Source organism: Leopardus geoffroyi, chromosome D2, assembly GCF_018350155.1.
Source record: "Leopardus geoffroyi isolate Oge1 chromosome D2, O.geoffroyi_Oge1_pat1.0, whole genome shotgun sequence".
NCBI classification, from domain to species: domain Eukaryota; kingdom Metazoa; phylum Chordata; class Mammalia; order Carnivora; family Felidae; genus Leopardus; species Leopardus geoffroyi.
This window is the reverse complement of record NC_059334.1, coordinates 34,768,938-34,790,485: the sequence shown is the minus strand read 5'-3', so window position 1 is coordinate 34,790,485 and position 21,548 is coordinate 34,768,938. Positions and strand designations below refer to the sequence as shown.

The 21,548-nt window shown below is 51.3% G+C and overlaps 2 protein-coding genes across 29 annotated transcripts in view; both read left to right on the top strand.

The window, feature by feature from the left end:
• CAMK2G (calcium/calmodulin dependent protein kinase II gamma) overlaps nt 1-12,729 on the top strand; it is a 56,188-nt gene extending 43,459 nt beyond the window's left edge. For 6 of the 21 annotated variants that reach the window (XM_045439640.1, XM_045439642.1, XM_045439641.1 and 3 more), the window contains 8 exons: nt 1,446-1,514; nt 2,658-2,702; nt 4,532-4,580; nt 5,786-5,899; nt 7,951-8,026; nt 8,393-8,487; nt 10,011-10,255; nt 10,706-12,729. In XM_045439640.1, the coding sequence (XP_045295596.1) occupies nt 1,446-1,514; nt 2,658-2,702; nt 4,532-4,580; nt 5,786-5,899; nt 7,951-8,026; nt 8,393-8,487; nt 10,011-10,243 (681 nt within the window). In that variant the 3' untranslated portion in view covers nt 10,244-10,255; nt 10,706-12,729. Of the gene's footprint in view, nt 1-1,445; nt 1,515-2,657; nt 2,703-4,531; nt 4,581-5,785; nt 5,900-7,950; nt 8,027-8,392; nt 8,488-10,010; nt 10,256-10,705 lie in introns of those variants that run through there. The other 15 variants (XM_045439646.1, XM_045439643.1, XM_045439650.1 and 12 more) reach the window with 5 other exon arrangements.
• A 376-nt stretch (nt 12,730-13,105) lies between these two features.
• NDST2 (N-deacetylase and N-sulfotransferase 2) lies at nt 13,106-21,516 on the top strand. 8 transcript variants are annotated; one of them, XM_045439631.1, is made up of 17 exons: nt 13,118-13,466; nt 14,139-14,243; nt 14,330-14,384; nt 15,634-15,679; nt 15,764-17,104; nt 17,296-17,383; nt 17,699-17,853; nt 18,039-18,224; nt 18,499-18,627; nt 18,759-18,941; nt 19,034-19,130; nt 19,496-19,619; nt 19,758-19,932; nt 20,123-20,293; nt 20,399-20,508; nt 20,679-20,781; nt 20,879-21,516. In XM_045439631.1, the coding sequence occupies exons 5-17, from the start codon at nt 16,100-16,102 to the stop codon at nt 21,002-21,004; spliced, it is 2,652 nt and encodes an 883-aa protein (XP_045295587.1). In that variant the 5' UTR covers nt 13,118-13,466; nt 14,139-14,243; nt 14,330-14,384; nt 15,634-15,679; nt 15,764-16,099; the 3' UTR covers nt 21,005-21,516. The 8 variants fall into 8 exon arrangements, with proteins under 8 accessions (XP_045295586.1, XP_045295590.1, XP_045295587.1 ...); XM_045439630.1 differs by having other exon boundaries at nt 13,106-13,466; nt 14,139-14,384; XM_045439634.1 differs by lacking the exon at nt 15,634-15,679 and having other exon boundaries at nt 13,113-13,466.
• Nucleotides 21,517-21,548: the final 32 nt, after the last annotated feature.

The window sequence follows — 21,548 nt, the reverse complement described above, 5'->3', positions numbered from 1 at the left end:
AGGTCAGACTTAGTAGCTGAGCTAGGGGGGTGGGGAATAGAAGAGAGCAGAGTTTATGTGAGTTTAGACCCACGTCCTGACTATTCCTGGGACCCCTGTTTTCCAGCCTGCAGAGTTCAGTGGAGTCTGGTAGTACTTGGTACCTGACTTAAGGTTCCATGCCTAGCACTGGGTTTGGGCACATGTCAGCCATTGACAGCAAGCTAGGGTTGGATGCCTTCAGGTCTTGTCTAAGGAGCCATAAAAGAAGCCTCCAGTCAAGAAGTAGGACAGTCTTGCTAGCTTTCTGTGTGTGTCCTAGGAAGGAAGAAGCACATCCTAACTGCCAATGTGTCCCATTTGTGCCCTGCACAGAGATGGTAGCTACATGTTTGTCTCTCTGTCTTTTGAAGAACATGCAGGCATCAGGCTGCTCTTTGGTGGCCACTGGCTCCACTGGGACTCCCAGTGATACTGAGTACATTGGTGAGGGTATCATAAGAAGCAGAGGGGATTGTAAGAGGCAAAAGAGCCTCTTATAGATATGGCTCCCCCACCCCAGAGATCAGCCTCCTTCCTTCCTCACCATCCTCCCCCACCTTCCTTGCTGTGCCATTCAGTATAACATTTCAAAAGGCAAGGAGATATCCCAGTGGTCTGCTGCTGTTAGGAATGTTGGCCTGCTAGGCAGCCTACTCTCCCGGGGGCTGGGTTCTGGGACCATAGCCACAGCCACCCACCCTGGATTCACCTGCCCTGCCTTGGAGTTCTGCTCTCACTCCCAGTTAAGCAAATCCAAGATTTACCAGGCAGAAAATATATCTGTGCCAACTGCATAGCCTTGTCTCTGCTCCCTGGGGGCAGTGGGTGCATTCTGTATCCAAAGTCACATTCCCCCCCTTTCCTCTAGGCGAGGAAATCTCGCCACCATCTTCTAGGCGAGGTTTTTTTTTTTTTTTCTCTTCATGTTCCTCCTCTTTTCAGATCAGGCTCCGAGCTGATGTTTTAAGGGAAAGGAAATGCAGGTGGCAGGTTGAAAGGACAGCAGGAGACTACCCACAGATAGGGGACCCAGAGTTTCTGAATTTTGTTCTGCTCTCTTATAAACCACCCTTCTTTTTCCCTGTAAAATAAGAAGATCCTGAATTTCTTTGAGCGAAGTATGATTGTGCAGTGACGTGGCATCTGACATAAGCAGAGATTTCTGGAGAGATGCTTTAAAACAAGCCTCTGGGCTAATCCCACCTTAAGGATGCTTCCAGAGCTAGGTCTCTGGGCCTCTCCCAATACTCCCCTCCTCAGATTGATCATGTCTCCGACCATTGCTCCCATCCACATAGTATTATGGAGGCCACCTCAGGCCTAGCTCCTCCGGGCCAGGCCGGGGGGCAAGGGAGGTCTGGGAGTCGAACCTGAGCAGCTTTGGTAACTCTAGAGGAACTAAACCATCTGTTTTCTTGTCTCAGCCACAGAGCAACAACAAAAACAGTCTCGTAAGCCCAGCCCAAGAGCCCGCGCCCTTGCAGACGGCCATGGTACCTCCTGACTACGGCTTCTCCGCCCCTGCCCCTGGCTGCCTCCCGCTCCTTCTCCCTTCCTCTTCTTGCCCTCCCTCCCAGGCCTCCTTGGCCCTTTCCTTCTAGTCCCTATAGAGCAGGCTGCTTTGTGTACTGCCCTGTGGGCCCCTTCCCCTCATTGTCCCGTGTGGCCATGCTCCTTCCTGCACCGCACAACTGCTGCTCCTGCTCCTTTCGCTTTTGGGGGGGAAGAGTGGTCAGGGCTCTCAGCTAAACCTCTCAGCCCCAGGCTGGGCCCCCATGGGTCTGCTGTGGGAGCCGGGAAGGTGAGTGGCTTATAAAAGAAGAGGGTAGGAGCTTTCTTTGGACCTGCACATCGGTTCTTAGAGGCTCCTTGTAAAATCTGCCTCGGCTTCTTCTTCTTTGCAAAGCTTTGAACAAGAAGGAGGGCTGGGGTCCCTTACCTCTGGATGGTGCTGAGGTCTCTGAGTTCCTGGAGAGCCCCATGCTGGGGGCACTGTGTGCTCCCAGAGCACCTTCTGCTAGTGGTGGCTAACTAGAGAGTTAGCATGGGGGGTGACTGGGAGAGAAGGAGGGATAATTGTGCTTGCAGACCCGGACCCTCGTGCTGCCTTATGGCACAACAGGGACAGGAACTCTGGGGAAAGGTGGTAAAGCAAGCAGCTCTCTGGGCTCAGCTTGCTGAGGGGCCATCCTGGGTCTTTCTGGGAGACCTTAGTCTACTCTCCCTGTGTCCCTTCCTCCTACATACTCCTTGATGAATGCTGTTGGCAGCACCTGGCCTGGACCCTCAGCCCCACAGCTCCTCCAGTGTACCTGTCCCATGGGAAAGAACACTCAGATCTAGCAGGAATCAAGGAATCAGGGACAGAGACCCTTGACCTCTCAGCTTCCCTGGTACCTGCTTTTGTTAAGTGCCAGGCCTCTCCTTCTTTCTCAGCCAGTGCTGTCCCCTAAATCTGGGGTTTCCCAGCTGTCTGGGACCCAGTTGAGCCAGGATATTTTGTCTTGTGGGAATGGCTGGTGGGCAGGCCTCAGTGGTCATCATAGGGTCTGTGATGGGATAAGGATAGGGTCCCTCAGGGAAAAGCTGTAGGTCTGTCCTGAGGTCAAGAGGGTAATTTTCATCTTCTCTCACAGGAGCCACAAACCACCGTGGTGCACAATGCTACAGATGGGATCAAGGTGAGTGGCTCCTGAGCTGGTCTCCTGCTTTATGGATCAGCAGGAAACAGGTGGGCTGGATCACAGGGTCTATGGGTCCTGCAGATGGCAGATGACAGGCCACACCTCGAGGCCACAGTATGTGTGGAGTCCAGGCTGGGAATACCGTGCATCTGTTTGTTTCCTGGACAGCAGTATACTTCAAGCTCTATAGTCAGGCAGGCCTGGGTTTGAATCTGGGGCCACTGTCACTCTGGTGCTCTGCACTTCAATTTGCTTCTCTGTAAATTGAGGATAATAATAATTAAATCTTACTCCATGACTTGTGAGGCTTAAATGGCAGCAATTAGCTAGAAAAACAGAGGAGAGTATAACCAGACCCTTAGAACATCCTCCATTGCCTCCCCCACTATGCCCTCAGTAACTTTGTCTTATTTTCACTACTCATGACAAGATAAAAATCTCTCTCCACAGGTGTGGGGGAGGCAGATAATAAACCAAAAACCAAATAAGTAAGATAAAATCCAGTAGTGGTAAATGCTATGAAGAAAATGATACAAAGTAAAAAAAGGGGGGGGGGGTGAACAAGGCCTTTAATTAAGTGGTCAGGGAAGGACTTCCCTCAAGAGGTGATTTTTGAGCTAAAAACTAAACAATAGGAAGGAGACAGCTGGGCTGACTCTGGAGCAGAATGCCCTAGACAGGCAGGCTGCAAGTGTAGGAGCTTAGCATGTATACAGAACAGAGGAAACGAAGCAGAGCCTAGAGCATGGAGCCAGAGGAGAGTGGCATTGGGGGGGTGGAGAGAGGCGGGGCGGGGGGGAGGATGCGGGTGGCACAGGGAAGAGGGAAGGGAGTGGCGGGGGCAGGGGGAAGGGGGGCAGGGTGATGATGTTGGAGAAGCAGGCAGGCCTGCTTCGTAGGACTTCATAGTAGTTTGCATTTTATTCCAGCAGTCAGGAGAAGCTATTGGAGGTTCTTAGCAGGAGAGTCATATAGTCTAATTTACACTTTGAAAAGCCCCTCTGGCTGTGTTATGGGCAAGAGCTTTAGGGAGGTAGGCAAGTATGGATGCAGGGGGCCCAGGAAGCTATTGTAGTTCAGGTCCCAAATGTTGGTAACTTGGAATCAAATAGTAGCTGTGCATTTAAAGAGAAGGGGTAGGGGTGCCAGGCTGGCTGGCTCAGTTGGTGAAGCATGTGACTCTTGATCTTGGGGTAGTGAGTTCGAGTCCCATATTGGGTGTAGAGTTACTTAAACATAAAATCTTTGTTTAAAAAAATGAAGAGTTAAGAGACAGGACTTACTTTGGAGGTAGAACTAAGAGATTTGAATTTAGATTGGATAATTAAGATATAAGAGAAAGAGGGGTGCCTGGGTGGCTCAGTTGGTTAAGCTTCCTACTTGATTTCAGCTCAGGTCACAATCTCAGGGTTTGTGAGTTCGAGCCCCGCATCGGGCTCTGTGCTGACAGCTCAGAGCCTGCTTGGGATTCTCTCTCTCCTCTCTCACCGCCCCTCTCTACTTGTGCGCTCTCTCTCTCTCAAAATAAATGAATAAACATTTTAAAAAAATAGAAAGCAAAGATTCAACCTAGAATCAAACCTAGAAGGTGACTGTAGGTTTTAACCACAAGATAGATATTGTCATTTACTGAGTTGGGGAAGACTTGGGAGGGGATCTGGGAACCCAAGGTGTTATAAAAGTCAGATGGCAAGGGTGAAAATAGAACTTCCTATGATTCTTCCTTGCACCTCCTGCAGGAGCACATACTCTGCTTCTGTTTTGCTCAGTTTCTCTGGTTTCCAAGGGCCTGAGTGTTATAGAAACATGTTCTTTTTGGCCTACAGGGCTCCACAGAGAGCTGCAACACCACCACAGAAGATGAAGACCTCAAAGGTAGGTGCTGGCAGGGTCGGGAAGGGACCCTAGCAGTGTCCCTGGTACCTTGGCTCCAGTGGGGCACCTGTCTTGTCTGTCCCCAGAACTGAGAATGGTGACTCCTTAGACTCTAGGAGAGGGCTTGGCATAAAAGCTACTCTCTGTGGGTTGTGAGGTCCCTGGCTGGGCTAGGCAAGAGGCTTCTCTTTTTTGACCCCAGGTCTGGAATAGCTAACCTAGAGTTTTTCCTAAGCCTTTCCAGGGCCAGGGCTCAGAGAACTGTTCCTGTTGCTGATAATGATGTGACATCGCTGTACAGGGACATCCTGAGCCCCTGCAGAAGTAGCCCTTAAATATAGTGAGTCATTAGTAGGGTGACCAATGGTCCCAATTTCCCTAGGACTGAGGTGATTCCCAGAATGTGGAACTTTCAGTTTTAAAACTAGAACGGTCCTGGGCACATTGGGATCAGTCACTCTCATCACAAAGTCTTGACATGAATGATGGAGCCAGAACCACATTTGGCCATATCCAGGTGGTCCTGTGAGGACCACCACCCTAAGCTTGGGCCTGGCCAGGAGGGCCAGGGGGTGTGGGAGGGCGTGGCAGGCCAGACCCCTGGGAATCTCTGCCCTGCTCTTTGGTTTGGCCTCCTGGAATTGTTCCCTTTGCCACAGTAAGTGGCCTGAGGCCAGGCTCTCAGAAAAGATGGAGAAATGCTGCAGGACAGAGCTAAGAGAACATACACAGGAGCAGTAAGGGGGCAATAAACCTTTGGGAACGAAAAAAAAAATAGAGAGCATAAATGTATAAAGCAATAAACAACAGTACCTCTAGGGCTGCTGGGATTAAGGCCAGAGCAATTCAGTTCTGGTGATGCTGGTGGAGTCAGTGGCTCCTTCACTGCTGGGCTCTTGACCTTGTAGCCTAGCGCCCTAGAACATCTTCCCTGGGAGCAGGTGTCCTTGTACAGTCTGTTTGAAGGCTCCTCTGTAAGCCACAAGCCCAAGTCTGTGCACCTTCCCGGGGCTCTCAGCTGGGAGGCCTCTCTGGCAGAGGCGGCAGTGTGGGATGTGGTCCAGTGTCCACAGCAGCCCGAGGCGTTGCCTTGCCCCGGCTCTGCAGTGCCACGGGCTTGGGTCCTGTCTGGCTTGCTCGCTCACCTGCCTTGTTCTGTTTGTTTTGGCTGCTCTGCCTTGCCCTGCCCTGCCCTGGCTGGCTAGCTGCCCCGCTCCGCACTGGGAATGGCAGCTCGGTGCCTGAAGGACGGAGCTCCCGGGACAGAACAGCCCCCTCTGCAGGCATGCAGCCCCAGCCTTCTCTCTGCTCCTCAGCCAGTAAGTGTGAGGGAGGCACAATCTGGCTTCTGTCTCCCTGGCTCGTCCTGAAGCCCCTCAGGGATCCCCCCCAGAGCTGTCAGCCCAGCCCAGCTATCTGTCTTAGTAAGCTTGGGGAGCTCGGCCTCTGCTGGGTGGGGGAGCTGATTGGAGGTGCTGTTAATACCAGGCAGGGGCCCCTGGGACCAGGGCCCAAAGACATAAAGAAGAGTGGGTGGAAGAACATGGCATTGTGGGAAGGAATAGAAAGCCACTGGGATATTCAGTGGGCCTTGCCTCAGCAACGAGCCAGGAAGAAAGGCTGAGTCAGAAATCAGGTCAAAGGTGGTGGGAGCGGGGATGATGGTGAAATTGCCATAAGCCAAGAACCGTGTTGGGATTTGGGGTTTCCTGAGGCTCAGCACATCATATTAAGAGCATGAGGCTTGGGGTGAGACAGACCTGAGTTTAAATCCCAGCTTCAAAATGTGTGAAGTAGCTTAAATCTCCCAGAGCCTCAGCTTCTTTATCTGTATAATGGGAATAAAATAGCACCTACCTGATAGCACTGTTATGAAAATAAATGAGATAGTAGAATGTCTTGATATGATGCCTTGCTGGATTAATGGTAGCTCATATTTTTATTTTAAGTTGTGTCTGTGTAGAGGATGCCTTTGTCTGCTTCTTTTCCTTCTATTATCTGTCCTTTTAAAGTTTCGAAACACAATCCTCTTCACCCTTAGGGCCCCAGTCAGGTCCTGCAAATGGGTTTGGTGGGTTGGAGAGGGGGTGTGTATGAGTGTGTGTGTGTGTGTGTGTGTGTGTGTGTGTGTGTGTGTGTTCACATACCTGCTTGCCTCTAGAAAGTGGATGCAGCTCGTTTGTTCCCCTAAGATGCTGCTTACTCACCTGGAGCTGCCTCCGTGACAGTACTGGTGGCTATGGGGTCACCACCTGGCTGTATCTTTGGCTGCACTGCCCTCTCCCAGCTGTGCCTCTTGGCTGTGCTGTTCTAATGCTCGCATTTGTCTTGCAGCCTCTCGCTCCTGTGAGGAAAGGCTTGTGGCCTGGGCCAGCCTGGGGCTCTGGTCAGGGTTGGCCTGAGCTCAGCCTGAGCCCTCTCTTACCCTGGTGGCCTCTGCTGATAGTGGCGCTCCCTGTCAGTGAGCTGCCTGTGAGTGTAGGATGCCACCAAAAGTCCCTTGGCTTTGGATAGGGTGGAGGTGGGGGGCTCTTTGGGCATCAGTTCTGCCTGCTGTCATTCTGAACCTTGTCTCAGTTTTCTTGGGGGACGCATCCTGGCATGAGAGCTGGTACGAGATTTAGAGCTATTCTAAGGCTCGTCCAGGGTAAATGGAGACATCTCTCTGGTGAGAGGCTCTGTTTAAAAAGAGTGTTTATAGTTCCAAGATCCTTTATCCCAGAAAAGCCCTGTGGAGGAGATGAGCAGGGTAAAGAGAATTAAGCATCTGTCCCAGGGCTCTGTTCATCCTTGTGGAGCCCTCATCCTTGGCTAGGTTCTGCTCTCAGCCTGGCTGTTGCCCAGGACTAGGTTCTGGACCACTGAATGAGGGCTGGGGTGGTGTAGTGATGGTGGTAATTGAGACCTGACTGAGCCCCTTCAGGTGAGAGAAGTAAGTGGGTGGTGGAAACAGCCATATCAGGAGATGCTTCTTAGAGAGGCTGAATGTGCTGGGGATGGGGTAGAGAGTCTGGTCAGAGTATTCATGATGGCTAGGCTCCTCAACTGTAAAAGACAAGAGTGTTTTTTGCATCCTGGTTGTTGATGGAGAGGGAGACAAAGGCCAGGGAGCCATAACCAGTGGGTGGGCTTCAGGAGGAGGGGGCCATTAGCTCTACAGACAACAGAGAAGGCATGAAGAGAAAAGTGGGCTCACTCTTCTGCAGAGGGCCTTAATGTTAAAGACAGAGAAGAGGGATGTCTTTGTCACAGAGATCACAGGGTATTCTCTGAAGGATTGGGGAGGGTTCTCTGTCACTTGGGAGCTCCTCAATCCCGTGCAGGTAAATTGCTGGATTTCCCCCCCTTCCCCCCCCCCCCCCCCCCGCAGTGCGGAAACAGGAGATCATTAAGATCACAGAACAACTGATTGAGGCCATCAACAATGGGGACTTTGAAGCCTACACGTGAGTAGAGACCCATTTCCTTGAGACCCAAGTCAACTCTAGAAGCCTTCCCTCTTCCCCAAAATCAGCTTGGACCCTGGGAAAAGGGAAGGCTGGGCCTTGGGCACAATGCTTGAATTAAATACCAGGCCCTTGGGCTGGAATCCCTCCCAGATAGATACCCTATGATAATACCCCACCCCCACCTACCCCCATTCCCCACCCCTGCCATGGTGTCTTGGTGGTGGGCTGAGAGGGTAAGACCCTAAGATCTTAGCCATCTTGTCAGACCTAGCCCGCAGCTAACATGCTGCAGGACAGACATCACTGACAAGGAAGAAAGACAAGTAATCCTATAGGAGACTGACAGGCTATTTTTTTCTGCAGGAAGATTTGCGATCCAGGCCTCACTTCCTTTGAACCTGAGGCCCTTGGTAACCTCGTGGAGGGGATGGATTTCCATAAGTTTTACTTTGAGAATCGTGAGTGGGTTCGTGCTGCTGATATACTCCTGCCTGACCCTTTACCCCCTTTGCCTCTGTCCCTGCTCACCATCTCCTCTTCCCAGTTGCCTGCTTTTCCCTTATTTGACCTGCTTGGCTGCACCTTGTTCTATGTGTTTGCTTCCTTGTGCCCTGAGGATGGTCTTAAACTGACACCTTTGAAGGACTTGCTTCAGAGCCCCACGCCCCGTCATACTGCAGCTGCTTTGTGGCACAATCAGGGTCACGATTTCTTTAAGCCTCACCTCTTTCCACAATGACTGGAAACCACTGAGATTAGGTTGAGATGACGTCAGCAAGTAGTAATGAAGTTCTGTATGTATAGATTTCACAGTAGAGGAAATTAAAACCAGGATAAGAATGTACAAGCAAGTAGCAGGGCACTGTGGGTGATTTGTGAGATCAGAAGTTGTGGCTAGGGGCCTCCTGAATATGGAGGGAAGCAGTCCTGGCTGAGGGGCTGTATACTCTGGACTCTGGACAGTTCGTGGAAGTTCCAGGGAATAAGAAGGTGAATCACCACCTCCTCCTGTCTTTCTCTCCACTTTCTAGCACCCTCCTCCTATTTTTTTTTTTTTTTTCTTTTCTTTCCCATTTTATCCCGGGCCTTCCCCCATCCTGCCCTGAGGTTTTTTTGTTTGTTTTTTGTTTGTTTTTTGTTTGTTTTGTGGCTTTTTTTTCGTCACGGTTTTTTTCTACTAACTACCATCCTCTCCATGTCGGCTGCAAATGTAAACCCTTGGCTATCTAAGTAATTCTGTTAGCCAGAAGCAGTTTCAGAGATTATAGAAGCCCTAGGGAGGGTCTCAGGTAGACCCTGTCTAACATTTGAAATGAATTAAAATGTGAATCTCATTAAAAGCAACACAGTTCACAGTGTTCGCTGATAATGGCAATCCAACTTCTTTTGGCCTTCCCACAGCAGAATCTGGGAACCCTAGGAATATCCTGAGCTTGGTGCTTTGGTGATTCTATTTTAACTTTGGACATTTTTTTTTTCCAAATCACAAATCAATTTTGAAATCTTAAGCTCTTGATTTTGCTCTGCAGCCAGTTAGGGTCAAGCCAACCCTTATGAAATCTAAACATCGGCCTGGAAGAATGGAAAGATCATAGGCTTTAGTAAAGAGTCAGATGGTCCTGAGTTCAAATGTTGTGTGATTTGGGAAAATTACTTAACCTCCTTGAGCCTGCTTCATTATTTCATAATAAAGAAAATAATATTGACCAAGAAATAATAGTTTATGTATGTAAAACCCCTAGTGCAATGTCTGATTAAAGTAGTAGTTGCTATTATCATTGTTCTCCACCTCTTTCTTCCATTTGGATAACTGAGACTACTGTTATGGGGTTTCCTGGCCTTTGGTGTATGGGGGACTTAGGGACTCCCAGAACGGTTGCTGGAAAAGAGGGTGAGACCTGGAAGAGCAGGCTGGGAGGAAAATGTCAGTGCCCAGGCCTGATGCCCTCCTACCTACTGCACTCTGCCTTGCCCCCTGCAGTTCTATCCAAGAACAGCAAGCCCATCCACACCACCATCCTGAACCCGCACGTCCACGTGATTGGGGAGGACGCAGCTTGCATCGCCTACATCCGCCTCACCCAGTACATCGATGGGCAGGGTCGGCCTCGCACCAGCCAGTCGGAGGAGACCCGGGTCTGGCACCGCCGGGATGGCAAGTGGCTCAATGTCCACTATCACTGCTCAGGAGCCCCTGCTGCACCGCTGCAGTGAGCTCAGCCACAGGTGCACCTGGTGGGGGGGGGGGGGTGAGGAGGGGGACAGATGGGATCAGGGGAGGAAGAGGAGGTTGAGAAGTGGCACTAGGGGAAGAGATATGGATCATCCCAGGGGAGTGGCAACGGCTGTCAGACAGACTTGTGTCTGGCCCTAGGACTCTAAGTTGGGTGACTTTGGACAGGTTACTTCCCTACCCTAAGCCTGTTTCTTTAGCTGTCAAAAAAGAGAGAAAGAGTGGTACCTACTTCATTGAGTTGTAAGGATTAAATAACATACTCAGAAGTAAAGCATTTGCTTAGCAAATGTGAAGCAATGTTATATTTAAATGCTAGCTTCTCCCCCATCCTCCACCTTCTCAGGCAGACTTGGCCACGTGTCTAGTGTGTTTAAGTCCCTGGAACTCATCTGTGTGCTTATTGTCCTTTGTTCTGTTACCACGTCTGTCCTCTTTGACAGGGGCATTAGGAGATCCCAGCCGGAGGTCAAACCTTCGCAGCCAGTGGCTCTGGAGGGCCTGAGTGACAGCGGCAGTCCTGTTCGTTTGAGGTTTAAAACAATTAAATTACAAAGCGGCAGCAGCCAATGCACGCCCCTGCATGCAGCCCTCCCGCCCGCCCTTCGTGTCTGTCTCTGCTGTACCGAGGTGTTTTTTACATTTAAGAAAAAAAAAGAAAAAAAGATTGTTTAAAAAAAAAATGGAATCCATACCATGATGCGTTTTAAAACCACCGATAGCCCTTGGGCTGGCAAGAAGGCAGGAGTTTGTGTGACACCCGTCCTGGCATGAGCAGCCGGCTCACCCACCAGCCCTGAAGAGGTGAGCTCGGCCTCTGGCCTCCGTGGACTCAGGGGACCAGGCAAGAACTCTGACAGAGCTTTGGGGGCTGTGATGTGATTGCAGCCCCTGAGGTGGCCTGCCTGCCCCAGGTCTAGGAATGGACTTCTTCTGAACTTGCATAGCGCCTAGAATGAGGCTGATGAGAACATCGTGGCCATCAGACCTACTTGTGAGAGAACGCAGAGCTCCCAGCCTGCTGTGGAGGCAGCTGAGAAGCAGTGGCCTTGGGACTGAGGGCCTGGACGTTGCTGTACTGTTCCATTTAGTGTAGAAAGGAAGAGAATTGGTGCTGCAGAAGTGTGTCCGCCACAAAGCTGTTGAGAAACCTCGTGTTAGTCTGACATGTACTCACTTACTCATCCATTTCTATAGGATGCACAATGCACGTGGGCCCTGATACTGAGGCCTAATACCTGCAGCTGGGAAAGGGGAGGGGTTGCTGCTTTGCTTTGTGTTTGTTTTCTTATAACTTAGCAAGGAGAGAGTCAGGCCCTGGTCAGGGCTCCCCTTGCTGCCTTTGGCAGTTCTGTTTCTGTGCCGATTTGGACCATCTTTGTCTTGACTTTTCATTGTGGTGGTCCCCGTGCTGACCCTCATCTGGGCCTGGGCCCTCTGCCAAGTGCCCCTGTGGGATGGGAGGAGTGAGGCAGCGGGATTGAGTTGATGGTTGTTTCTATGCATTCAGGCTGCCCTCAGGACTGCCTCCCTTCTTACTCTTCCCTTGCTGCACGCCCATCTCTTTACCTGTCTTGGAGATTGACCTGACTGCTCTGGCAAGAAGAGATGTTCTCTTTAAAGAGGCCTCTCTACTGACCAACTGAAGTATATGACTTACTGCTGGACAATCTGCATGGGCATCACCCCCCCCTCACCTGCATGTACCCAAAAGAGGTGTCCAGAGCCAAGGCTCCTACATTCATTGTCCCTCTCTGTGCTCAAGGAGTTCCATTCCAGGAAGGAAAGATCTATACCCTAAGCAGATAGCGGAGAAGATAATGGAGGAGCAACTGGTCATGGCCTTGGTTTCCCCCAGAACAACTATGCAGACTTATCTGCACAAATATCTGCACTATTGGGGGAAAGGTGGGTAAATCCCAGCTTCCTGAACTATCTTCAGGAGGCACAGGAGCTGGGAGAAGAGGCAGAGCTACAGGTTTACCTTGGAGCCAGCTGAGAAGAGAGCAGACTCACAGGTGCTGGTGCTTGGGTTTAGCCAGGCTCCTCTGAGCACCTCATGCATGCCTCAGCCCCTGGGCCCCAGCCCTTTCTTGCCCTGCAGCCTGCAGTACCAGCACGCAGACGCCTTCACCACAGGATTTGGTTTTGCTGGCTTGAAGACAAATGGTCTTAGAGTTCATTAAGACCCATAGCTTCATATGGCTGCTCCAGCCCCACTTCTTAGCATTCTTACTCCTCTTCTGGGGCTAATGTCAGCATCTATAGACAATAGACTATAAAAAAAAAAAAAAAATCACCTTTTAAACAGGAAATGGAAGGCATTTGATGCAGAATTTTTGCATGATGACATAGAAATAATTTAAAAATAGTTAGTGTTTGTTCTGAATGTTGGTAGACCCTTCATAGCTTTGTTACAATGAAACCTTGAACTGAAGATATTTAATAAAATAACCTTTAAACAGTCCATTGTGTTACTGCTGTTGGAAGCTTATGGCCAAAGGCTGATTTGAGCAGCCTGGGTTACAAGCCTTCAGATGAGGAGATGTAGCTTCTCCCACTCCCTTTGGGCCCACTTTAAAATAAAACTTCCTCATAAACTCATCAACCTCCAACTGGCCCACTGGGCTGCTGAGGCGAGTTTGGGGTGGAGAGAAAAGATGTGGACCCTTAGCTGGCGGGCTAGGGGTCTCGCCCCGCCCCCGGGCCCCGCCCGCGTCACGGGCTGCCCCGCCCCCTTCGCCGCTCAGTGGCCCGACTCGGCTCCCCCTTCGCAGGGCTGAGTGGACGAGCCCGAACCCTGGGCCCGCCCCTGCCCCGGGAGCCGCGGCGCCCGACGCTCGCCAGACTGTGCCACCGGGCGGGGAGGAAGGGGTGCGCCTCTGCGGGCGAGGCGCGCAGCCCGCCGTCTCGGAGGCCGAGGCTCGACCGAGCGCTACGGAGGACTGTTCGGCCGCCCAGCACCTCGGCAGTGCAGCTGCCAGGCCCGGACTCTGCGGGGACCTGAGGGGCGTCACGAGCGGCAGCGAGCCGCCTCCCCCCACCCCGGGTGGGAGCGGTGGTTGGGCCCGGCTGCGGCAGAGCGTTCTCTCGGAGATGGCGGAGCCGCCGCGACGCGGCCCAAGGCCCCGAGAGCTGGGAAGCCGGGCAGCCCCGGGACGCGGCGGAGCCCGGGGACAGCGGGGACGCCGCCTGGTCCGCCGGGTGAGCCGCCCTTGAGGGTAACCACCCCCCACTCAGAGGGTGGCCCCCACCCACGGTCGCCCGCAGTCCCTCCCCTCACAGACTTCCCCTCAGTGTTGCCACCATAACCACCCGCGGGGTTGTCCCGGGCGGCCCTCAGCGCGGCCCAGCGCTCCCCTCTCCTGCGTCCCCTCCACTAGCCTCCCTCGTAGTTGCTTCATTTCCCTCAGTAGGGGGCTCCTCCTCCCCTCGGGGCTCTCCCAGCCCAATGCCTGCCTCGATGTCACCCCAAGCTCTCCTCGGCGTGTCCCTTGCCCGGTCCCCATCTGGCGCTCCCTTCATATCCACCTGTGACCCCATGTCCCCCTCAGCAGGGACCCTCTACCCGTGACTCCTGGTATGGCAGCCCCGCATTCCCACGTCGCTCGCTCCTCGGTACCCCCCCCCCCACCCCCCCGCCGCGGCATCTGCACCACTCGTCTCCCCGCCTTCCCTGGTTCCTCTCACTAGTGCTGTCGCTCAGCCCAGGCCTGGGTTACCCCTTTGGTTTCTGCCTCAGAAACCTCCCGCTGCTGCTCACACGTACAGCAACCCTTTCCCCGCGTTCCTACTTCGGTATCTGTCATCCCATCCTACACTGGACCCCAATAGCTCCCTCAGCACCCCTTCCCTAAATATTGCTGCTTCTTCTAGGTGTGAAGCCAACATGCAGTGGTTAAGAACACGGGCTGTGGAGCTCGACAGGCCTGACTTTGAATCCCAGTTCCTCCACTGACTGACTGAGCTGTGTGATCCTGGGCAAGTGACTAAGCTTCTCTGGACCTCAAATTACTCACATGTAAAATGGGGATAATAATAGTGTCTGCCTCTTACCTACCTTCCAGGGCTGATGTGAGCGTTAAATATATGGAAAGCTCTTGGAAGAATGTCTGACAAAGAGTAAGCTCTCACTATTTACAATTATTCTTAACAGTAATGGGGGAGACACCCTGAGTGTCCACTTCGTGTCAGTGAGGACTTCTCACTACTGTGTTTTCCCTAAAGAGTTTCCTTTAATTCTTAGGATTCACCCCTTCCCATCACTATTTCAGTCCTCTCCCCAGCTTTCTTTTCATGTCAATTTTACCCAGGCCAAAGCTGAACTGTTCTTAAATCATCTCTCTCAATTCTGAGGAACCCTGTCTCTGCCTGATCTCACCCCTGAGATGTATATGCCTGGGAGTGGGTAGCAGAGAAGGATTGCCAGTCCCTGGCCTTACTAGGAATGGCTAAGCTGGAGAGAACAACAATAAAGCTTCTAGAAGCAGTCTATATATTTAAGAAAACAGTCTCCAAAATTAGGTCTCCCTGAAACTGTTTTCTGATCACACTGTCCTTACCCCTTTTCTTACTGGTTGGGTATGACTTAAGCTGTTGTAGCTCTCATCCAGCCCCACTAAGTTTGCTATCTTTTTGTAACAGGATTCAATCCCTTATGTCTCCATAGGCTAGCTCAGGACCCTTCTGAGCTGTTCAGTGATGAGGATATAGTATCACCTAGGCTAAGTTAAGAAGGTGAACTGAAGTGATAGGAAGACAGACTGGACTCAGCCCTCTGGCTTCTCTCAGGCCCCAGTGATGTGGTCTGCCCTGGGGCTACATTTTTATCACCTCTCTGACACTCATGCAGGTGAGATGAAGGACAGGGGATGAGTAATTTTTCACAAGTAATAGAGAGTTTCTGGGTTTGGAAGTGAATCGAATGATTAGGTAGCACCGTTTCTTTTACCTTTCGAATCTCCCCACCCCCCACCATAGTGTTCTCACTACAAGTTCGTTAGTGCTTCTAGCTTGTGATGTTGGGTTTGATTGATGAGGAAGATTAACAGACTCATGAGTTTCCTCTTATCTCATATTTCATTGGAGCACGGGACTTGTGGGGCTTTCTGTCCCTTCCTCACAGGACGACCAGAGCTCCTGCTGGCTGGCCAACTGCTTAGTCGTGGGCTGGGAACTTCTTCCAGAACAGGTTCATTTTCACCCTCCTGAGCTGTTTGGTCTCCTTTTGATGGGAGATTTGTTCCCTTCCAGCCTTTGAATATAGTGCTCTAGCTCTGAGTTTAGCTCAGGAAGGAGAATTTATATTCTAAGAAAGGCAACAAGCTATGAAGTGAAGGTATAAGACTCAGATTGTGTTGTTCTTCTACAGGAGCTTTTTTTTTTTTTTGGAGAACAAATCATCCTGTGAGCAGGAGGTAAGAGAGATGGGTGAAGAGGGGAATGGGTTAATGATACACTTTCAGGTGGAGAAGTAACCCATTGATTTTTCTGTGTTACAGATAGTGAGGGCAGGGATTATGAACTTTGTTGACCTCTAATGTGAGGAGCTCAGCAGGACCAAGAGTGGAGCCTGGCTAGATTTGCATCCTGAAGCCATGGACCAGGGGGCCATGGTGACTTGAGACCAGTGGACTGTGTCCAGTTGCCCCTCGTTGCCCCTTCTAACTCCCCTACCCTAAAGTAAGGGGAGTTGGCTCCAACTTTTCAGGGAACTAACCCTGAGGAAATCATTTTCCCTTACTTTCCTATCCTACCCTCTTAAGAGAGCCCAGCCTATAGAACTCCTACCTCCCATCCCCTGAGGTAGACCCCATCCCTGCCTCCCCTTCCCCGCCATGCTCAAGCTGTGGAAGGTGGTACGCCCAGCTCGGCAGCTGGAACTGCACCGCCTCATACTGCTGCTGATCGCTTTCAGTCTGGGCTCCATGGGCTTCCTGGCTTACTACGTATCCACCAGCCCCAAGGCCAAGGAACCCTTGCCCCTGCCCTTGGGAGACTGCAGCAGTGGTGGGGCAGCTGGCCCTGGCCCTGTACGTCCACCAGTCCCACCACGGCCCCCCAGGCCACCAGAGACAGCTCGAACTGAACCTGTGGTCCTTGTGTTTGTGGAGAGTGCATACTCACAGCTGGGGCAGGAGATTGTGGCCATCTTGGAGTCTAGTCGTTTTCGTTATAGCACTGAGCTAGCACCCGGCCGAGGGGACATGCCCACATTGACTGATCATACCCGTGGCCGCTATGTCTTGGTCATTTATGAAAACCTGCTCAAGTATGTCAACCTGGATGCCTGGAGTCGGGAACTGTTGGACCGGTACTGTGTGGAGTACGGTGTGGGCATCATTGGCTTTTTCCGAGCCCATGAACATAGCCTACTGAGTGCCCAGCTCAAGGGTTTTCCCCTTTTCCTACACTCAAACTTGGGGCTCCGGGACTACCAAGTGAATCCTTCTGCCCCCTTACTGCATCTCACACGCCCCAGCCGCCTGGAACCTGGGCCGCTGCCTGGTGATGACTGGACCATCTTCCAATCCAATCATAGCACATATGAACCAGTGCTTCTTGCCAGCCTTCGGCCAGCTGAATCCCCTGTGCCAGGACCAGTGCCTCGCCGGACCCGGCTTCCCACTGTCGTACAAGACCTGGGGCTTCATGATGGCATCCAGCGGGTGCTCTTTGGCCATGGCCTTTCCTTCTGGCTCCACAAACTTGTTTTTGTTGATGCTGTTGCATACCTCACTGGCAAGCGCCTCTGCCTAGACCTTGACCGCTACATCTTGGTAGACATTGATGACATCTTTGTGGGCAAGGAAGGTACCCGCATGAAGGTGGCTGATGTTGAGGTCAGTCTTTTTCCTGACTCAAATTTCTTTCCTTAGAAGCTGTTTCAAGCTCTGTCCTATCAGACTCCCTTGATTCTGAGCTTGTCATAGGTATACTCCCTGCCCTTTTCAGGCAGGAAGAACATTACTTTTCATTTTTCTCCTGATCAGTCTGCTCTCATGATTTCTTGTGTTCCTGCTACTCTTCCCAGGCTCTGTTGACCACCCAGAACAAACTCAGGACCTTAGTCCCCAACTTCACTTTCAACTTGGGCTTCTCGGGCAAGTTCTATCATACCGGTGAGTGTATTCCCCTGTTCCTTCAGCATATCTGTCTTAGTTTGGACTGTCCCTTCACTGTTCATCTTCCTGGGCAGGCAAGTTGGAGAAAAGGGGCAGGGTTTGGGGTCAAAATATGGTGAGGAGCTAGCGGTGGATATGAATTTAGGTTAGCATGGGTGGCTGAAGAGCAAGTCAGCCGTGGGGCAAAATAGTCTCAGGTGGGCAGAAGTCAGCAATCTTATCCCAAGAATGGAAGATGGTCAGTGTTGTTACAGAACAGAGGAGGGCACAGGGCCTGACTGGCTGTGGTCAGTGGTCAGTGTGTGGTCATAGGGACAGAGGAGGAGGATGCAGGGGACGACATGCTGCTGAAGCACCGCAAAGAGTTCTGGTGGTTCCCCCACATGTGGAGCCACATGCAGCCACACCTGTTCCACAATCGCTCCGTGCTGGCTGACCAGATGAGGCTCAACAAACAGTTTGCTCTGGTGAGACCCTTGGATCTGTTCCCCATACTTTTTCCCAGACATAATGATTCCTTTTCAACCTTCCCCTAATGGGGTGCCCTTTCCCTACCCTTTCCATTTTTCTTTCTGTGGAGGTATCCCCACCCTCTTTACCCTCTACTCCCTGAACCTCACCAGGTCCTGGTGAGAATCTATGCCATTCCCAGGAACATGGGATTCCCACGGATCTGGGGTATGCTGTGGCCCCCCACCACTCGGGTGTATACCCCATCCACACGCAACTCTATGAGGCCTGGAAATCTGTGTGGGGCATCCAGGTGACCAGCACTGAGGAATATCCCCATCTCCGCCCTGCCCGCTACCGCCGTGGCTTCATTCACAATGGCATTATGGTGAGGGACCCCTGATACAAACCTGAATCAAACTCCTACATTTAGACAGCCACCAACCTGCACTGACCTGTGTCCTCTCAACTGCCAGTCCAAGTTCACATAATAGGGGGTAAAGGGGTGAAAAGTCATAATGCACATAGTAAGAGTTTTATTGGTGTAACTCAGTACTTTACAAACCCAGGGAATCCTAATGCCTTAGGTCTTTTGTCCCTTATTTATTTTTCATTCTGCCTTTCAAATCTCATATTAGTTTGTTTTTTCCTTCTTCTTCTAGGTATTACCACGGCAGACGTGTGGACTCTTCACTCACACAATCTTCTATAATGAATATCCTGGAGGCTCTCGTGAACTAGACCGGAGCATCCGAGGTGGAGAGCTCTTTCTGACAGTGCTGCTTAATCCGGTAAGGTGCTGAGAGGAAGGGCTAGAAGATTGGAGAGCTGAAGTGTATGTAGGCTGGGAACTTTGCTCACCAAGCCTGATTCTGAGGTGGGGTAGGCTTTCTAATTCTGACACGCAGGCTCCCTCTTGCAGATCAGCATTTTTATGACCCATCTGTCAAATTATGGAAATGATCGGCTGGGCCTGTATACCTTTGAGAGCCTGGTGCGTTTCCTTCAATGCTGGACACGGCTGCGCCTACAGACCCTTCCTCCTGTCCCTCTTGCACGAAAGTACTTTGAACTGTTCCCTCAAGAGCGAAGCCCCCTTTGGCAGGTATGGTTGGAGCTCAGGCTGACCAGAGACGTGATGGGGGTGGAGAGAGTTGAAGAAAAGATGAAACATCTGATTCTTGGCCTCACCTTCAGAATCCCTGTGATGACAAGAGGCACAAAGATATCTGGTCCAAGGAGAAAACCTGTGATCGGCTACCCAAGTTCTTGATTGTGGGACCCCAGAAAACAGGTGAATCGTCCTTAGTCAACTTCTCTTGCCCTGCCTTAAGCCCAAAGGATTCTTTGGCCAAGGAATTCCCTTCTCATACCCACCTCTCCTTAATCCAGTCTCTTGAGACAGTGATTCTTAATCCTGAATCAGAATCATCTGTGGTTTGTTGTTTTTTTTTAAAGATCCACAAGTGATTCTGATGCAGTCAAGGCTGAGAACTACTATTTTAACTTCCCTGGGTCTCGCTGTCTTTTCCTTCTCTCACTCTAGTTTGTCCAAAGGGGATATTACTACTCAGAGTGGTTATTTTCTCACCTCCTTAAAATTCATATTGTTGATCTGGCTTCTTTCCCAAAATAGTCTCGACCTTCTCTCCCATTTAGGGACCACAGCTATTCACTTCTTCCTGAGCCTGCACCCAGCTGTGACTAGCAGCTTCCCTAGCCCCAGCACCTTTGAGGAGATTCAGTTCTTCAACGGCCCTAATTACCACAAGGGTATTGATTGGTGAGACTGGGACCCTTTGTAATGCTTCTCAGAGGAACATTCCCTTCCCTCCAAATCCTCATTCCAGCTTCCACCAGTGCAGGTATCTGGCCCCTTCATGCTGCAAATTCTCTGCCTCTCCTCTGTGCTACTTCCTAGGTACATGGACTTCTTCCCTGTCCCTTCCAATGCCAGCACTGACTTTCTCTTTGAAAAAAGTGCCACCTACTTTGACTCAGAGGTTGTACCACGTCGGGGGGCTGCCCTTCTGCCACGAGCCAAGATCATCACTGTGCTCACCAACCCTGCTGACAGGGCCTACTCCTGGTATCAGGTGAGCCTGAAGCTAGGGATACATTAGGGCTTAAGTGAGGGAGGTGGTGACTGCTAGAGACAGAAAGGAAGAGGGTAGGGAAACTAAATTGCTTTGGTGTGGGATTCCTATGCTGTGTATTCATCAGATCAAGAGTAGGGCAGAATAATTCTATCAAATCACCCATCCTTTCCTGTTCCTTGTCCTTCAGCACCAGCGAGCACATGGAGACCCAGCTGCTCTGAATTATACTTTCTACCAGGTGATTTCAGCCTCCTCTCAGGCCCCTCTGGCACTTCGCTCCCTGCAGAACCGCTGTCTTGTCCCTGGCTACTATTCCACCCATCTGCAGCGCTGGCTGACTTACTACCCCTCTGGACAGGTACATGCCCCCCAGTAGCCTTTGTTGGGGTCCCCCTTCCCTTCTTTGTCCCTTCAGCCTAGAGGCTTCTAAGGAATACAGAGGGAACTACATCTCTCCCTTTAGTTGCTGATTGTGGATGGGCAAGAGCTGCGTACCAACCCAGCTGCCTCAATGGAGAGCATCCAGAAGTTCCTGGGTATCACACCCTTTCTGAACTACACACGGACCCTCAGGTGGGAGAGCATGACCCAGGGGAGGAGGAATCGGGGAAATGGGGAAACAGGTTGACCATGTCTGTTTGGAAGAGACATGTGTCCCTGTGAGCTGGGAGAGGTAATATACATTTATGGGGCTTGAATTTGCTTTTCTCCCTACCAATTAATGCCCTTTTGCTATTGAGCAGGTTTGATGAAGATAAGGGATTCTGGTGCCAGGGACTTGAAGGTGGGAAGACTCGTTGTCTGGGCAAAAGCAAAGGCCGGAGGTATCCGGATATGGACACTGAGGTGAGTAAAGCCTCAGACAAGGTATCCCTCTCTACCTCTGAGGTCTCATCCTGCGTCCCACTCCTTACCATTTCTGCCTCCATTTTTCTCCTCTCAGTCCCGCCTTTTTCTTATGGATTTTTTCCGGAACCACAATTTGGATCTGTCGAAGCTGCTAAGCCGGCTTGGACAGCCAGTGCCCTCATGGCTTCGGGAAGAACTGCAACATTCCAGTCTGGGCTGATGTCCAGGCCTCCTGTACCAGCAAAAGCGCCCCGCTACCCTAAAGGGCAAGCCCAGAGCAGGGCCCACAAGGGGTATTAGAGTGGCCCAGCCCCTGCCCCTTCTACCTCAGTGGCCCCCAGGCCTGGGATGGCTGAGAAGGAAAGGGCAGTCCTTTCCCATAGCTCTAGGGTCTTATAAAGGGGCTTCCCTTGATACCCCACATCATGGTACTAGGCACCTTCAACCCATGGTCTTTGAAGGTGGGTGAGAATGAAAGGGTCCAGGCAAGGTGTAGAGGAACTTATTAATCCAGTGATTTCCCTCTTCATTCTCAGCAGTATATCTATCTATACCTGGCTATGGGAGGGACCCCCCCCTACTGTGGGATCAATGGGATCTACCTGTGGCCCGGCCTCCCTAATGTCATTCACATTGAATGGGGATGAGGCCGGACAGTGGCTCATAGAGCTGAGTATGAGCCCTAGCTGTGGGCTAGAAATGTCCTTAATAAACATCCTTATTTTTCTGTTTTGTCTGCCTCACTGGAGTGGGAGAAACTTGGA

What these genes read in the sequence shown, in the direction of transcription:
- NDST2 (XM_045439630.1), top strand. Translation starts at nt 16,100, where the DNA reads ATGCTCAAGCTGTGGAAGGTGGTACGCCCAGCTCGGCAGCTGGAACTG. An exon ending in TGACAGTGCTGCTTAATCCG is followed by an intron (nt 18,628 to 18,758) that starts GTAAGGTGCTGA and finishes TCCCTCTTGCAG; the next exon opens with ATCAGCATTTTTATGACCCA. An exon ending in GGGCCTACTCCTGGTATCAG is followed by an intron (nt 19,933 to 20,122) that starts GTGAGCCTGAAG and finishes CTTGTCCTTCAG; the next exon opens with CACCAGCGAGCACATGGAGA.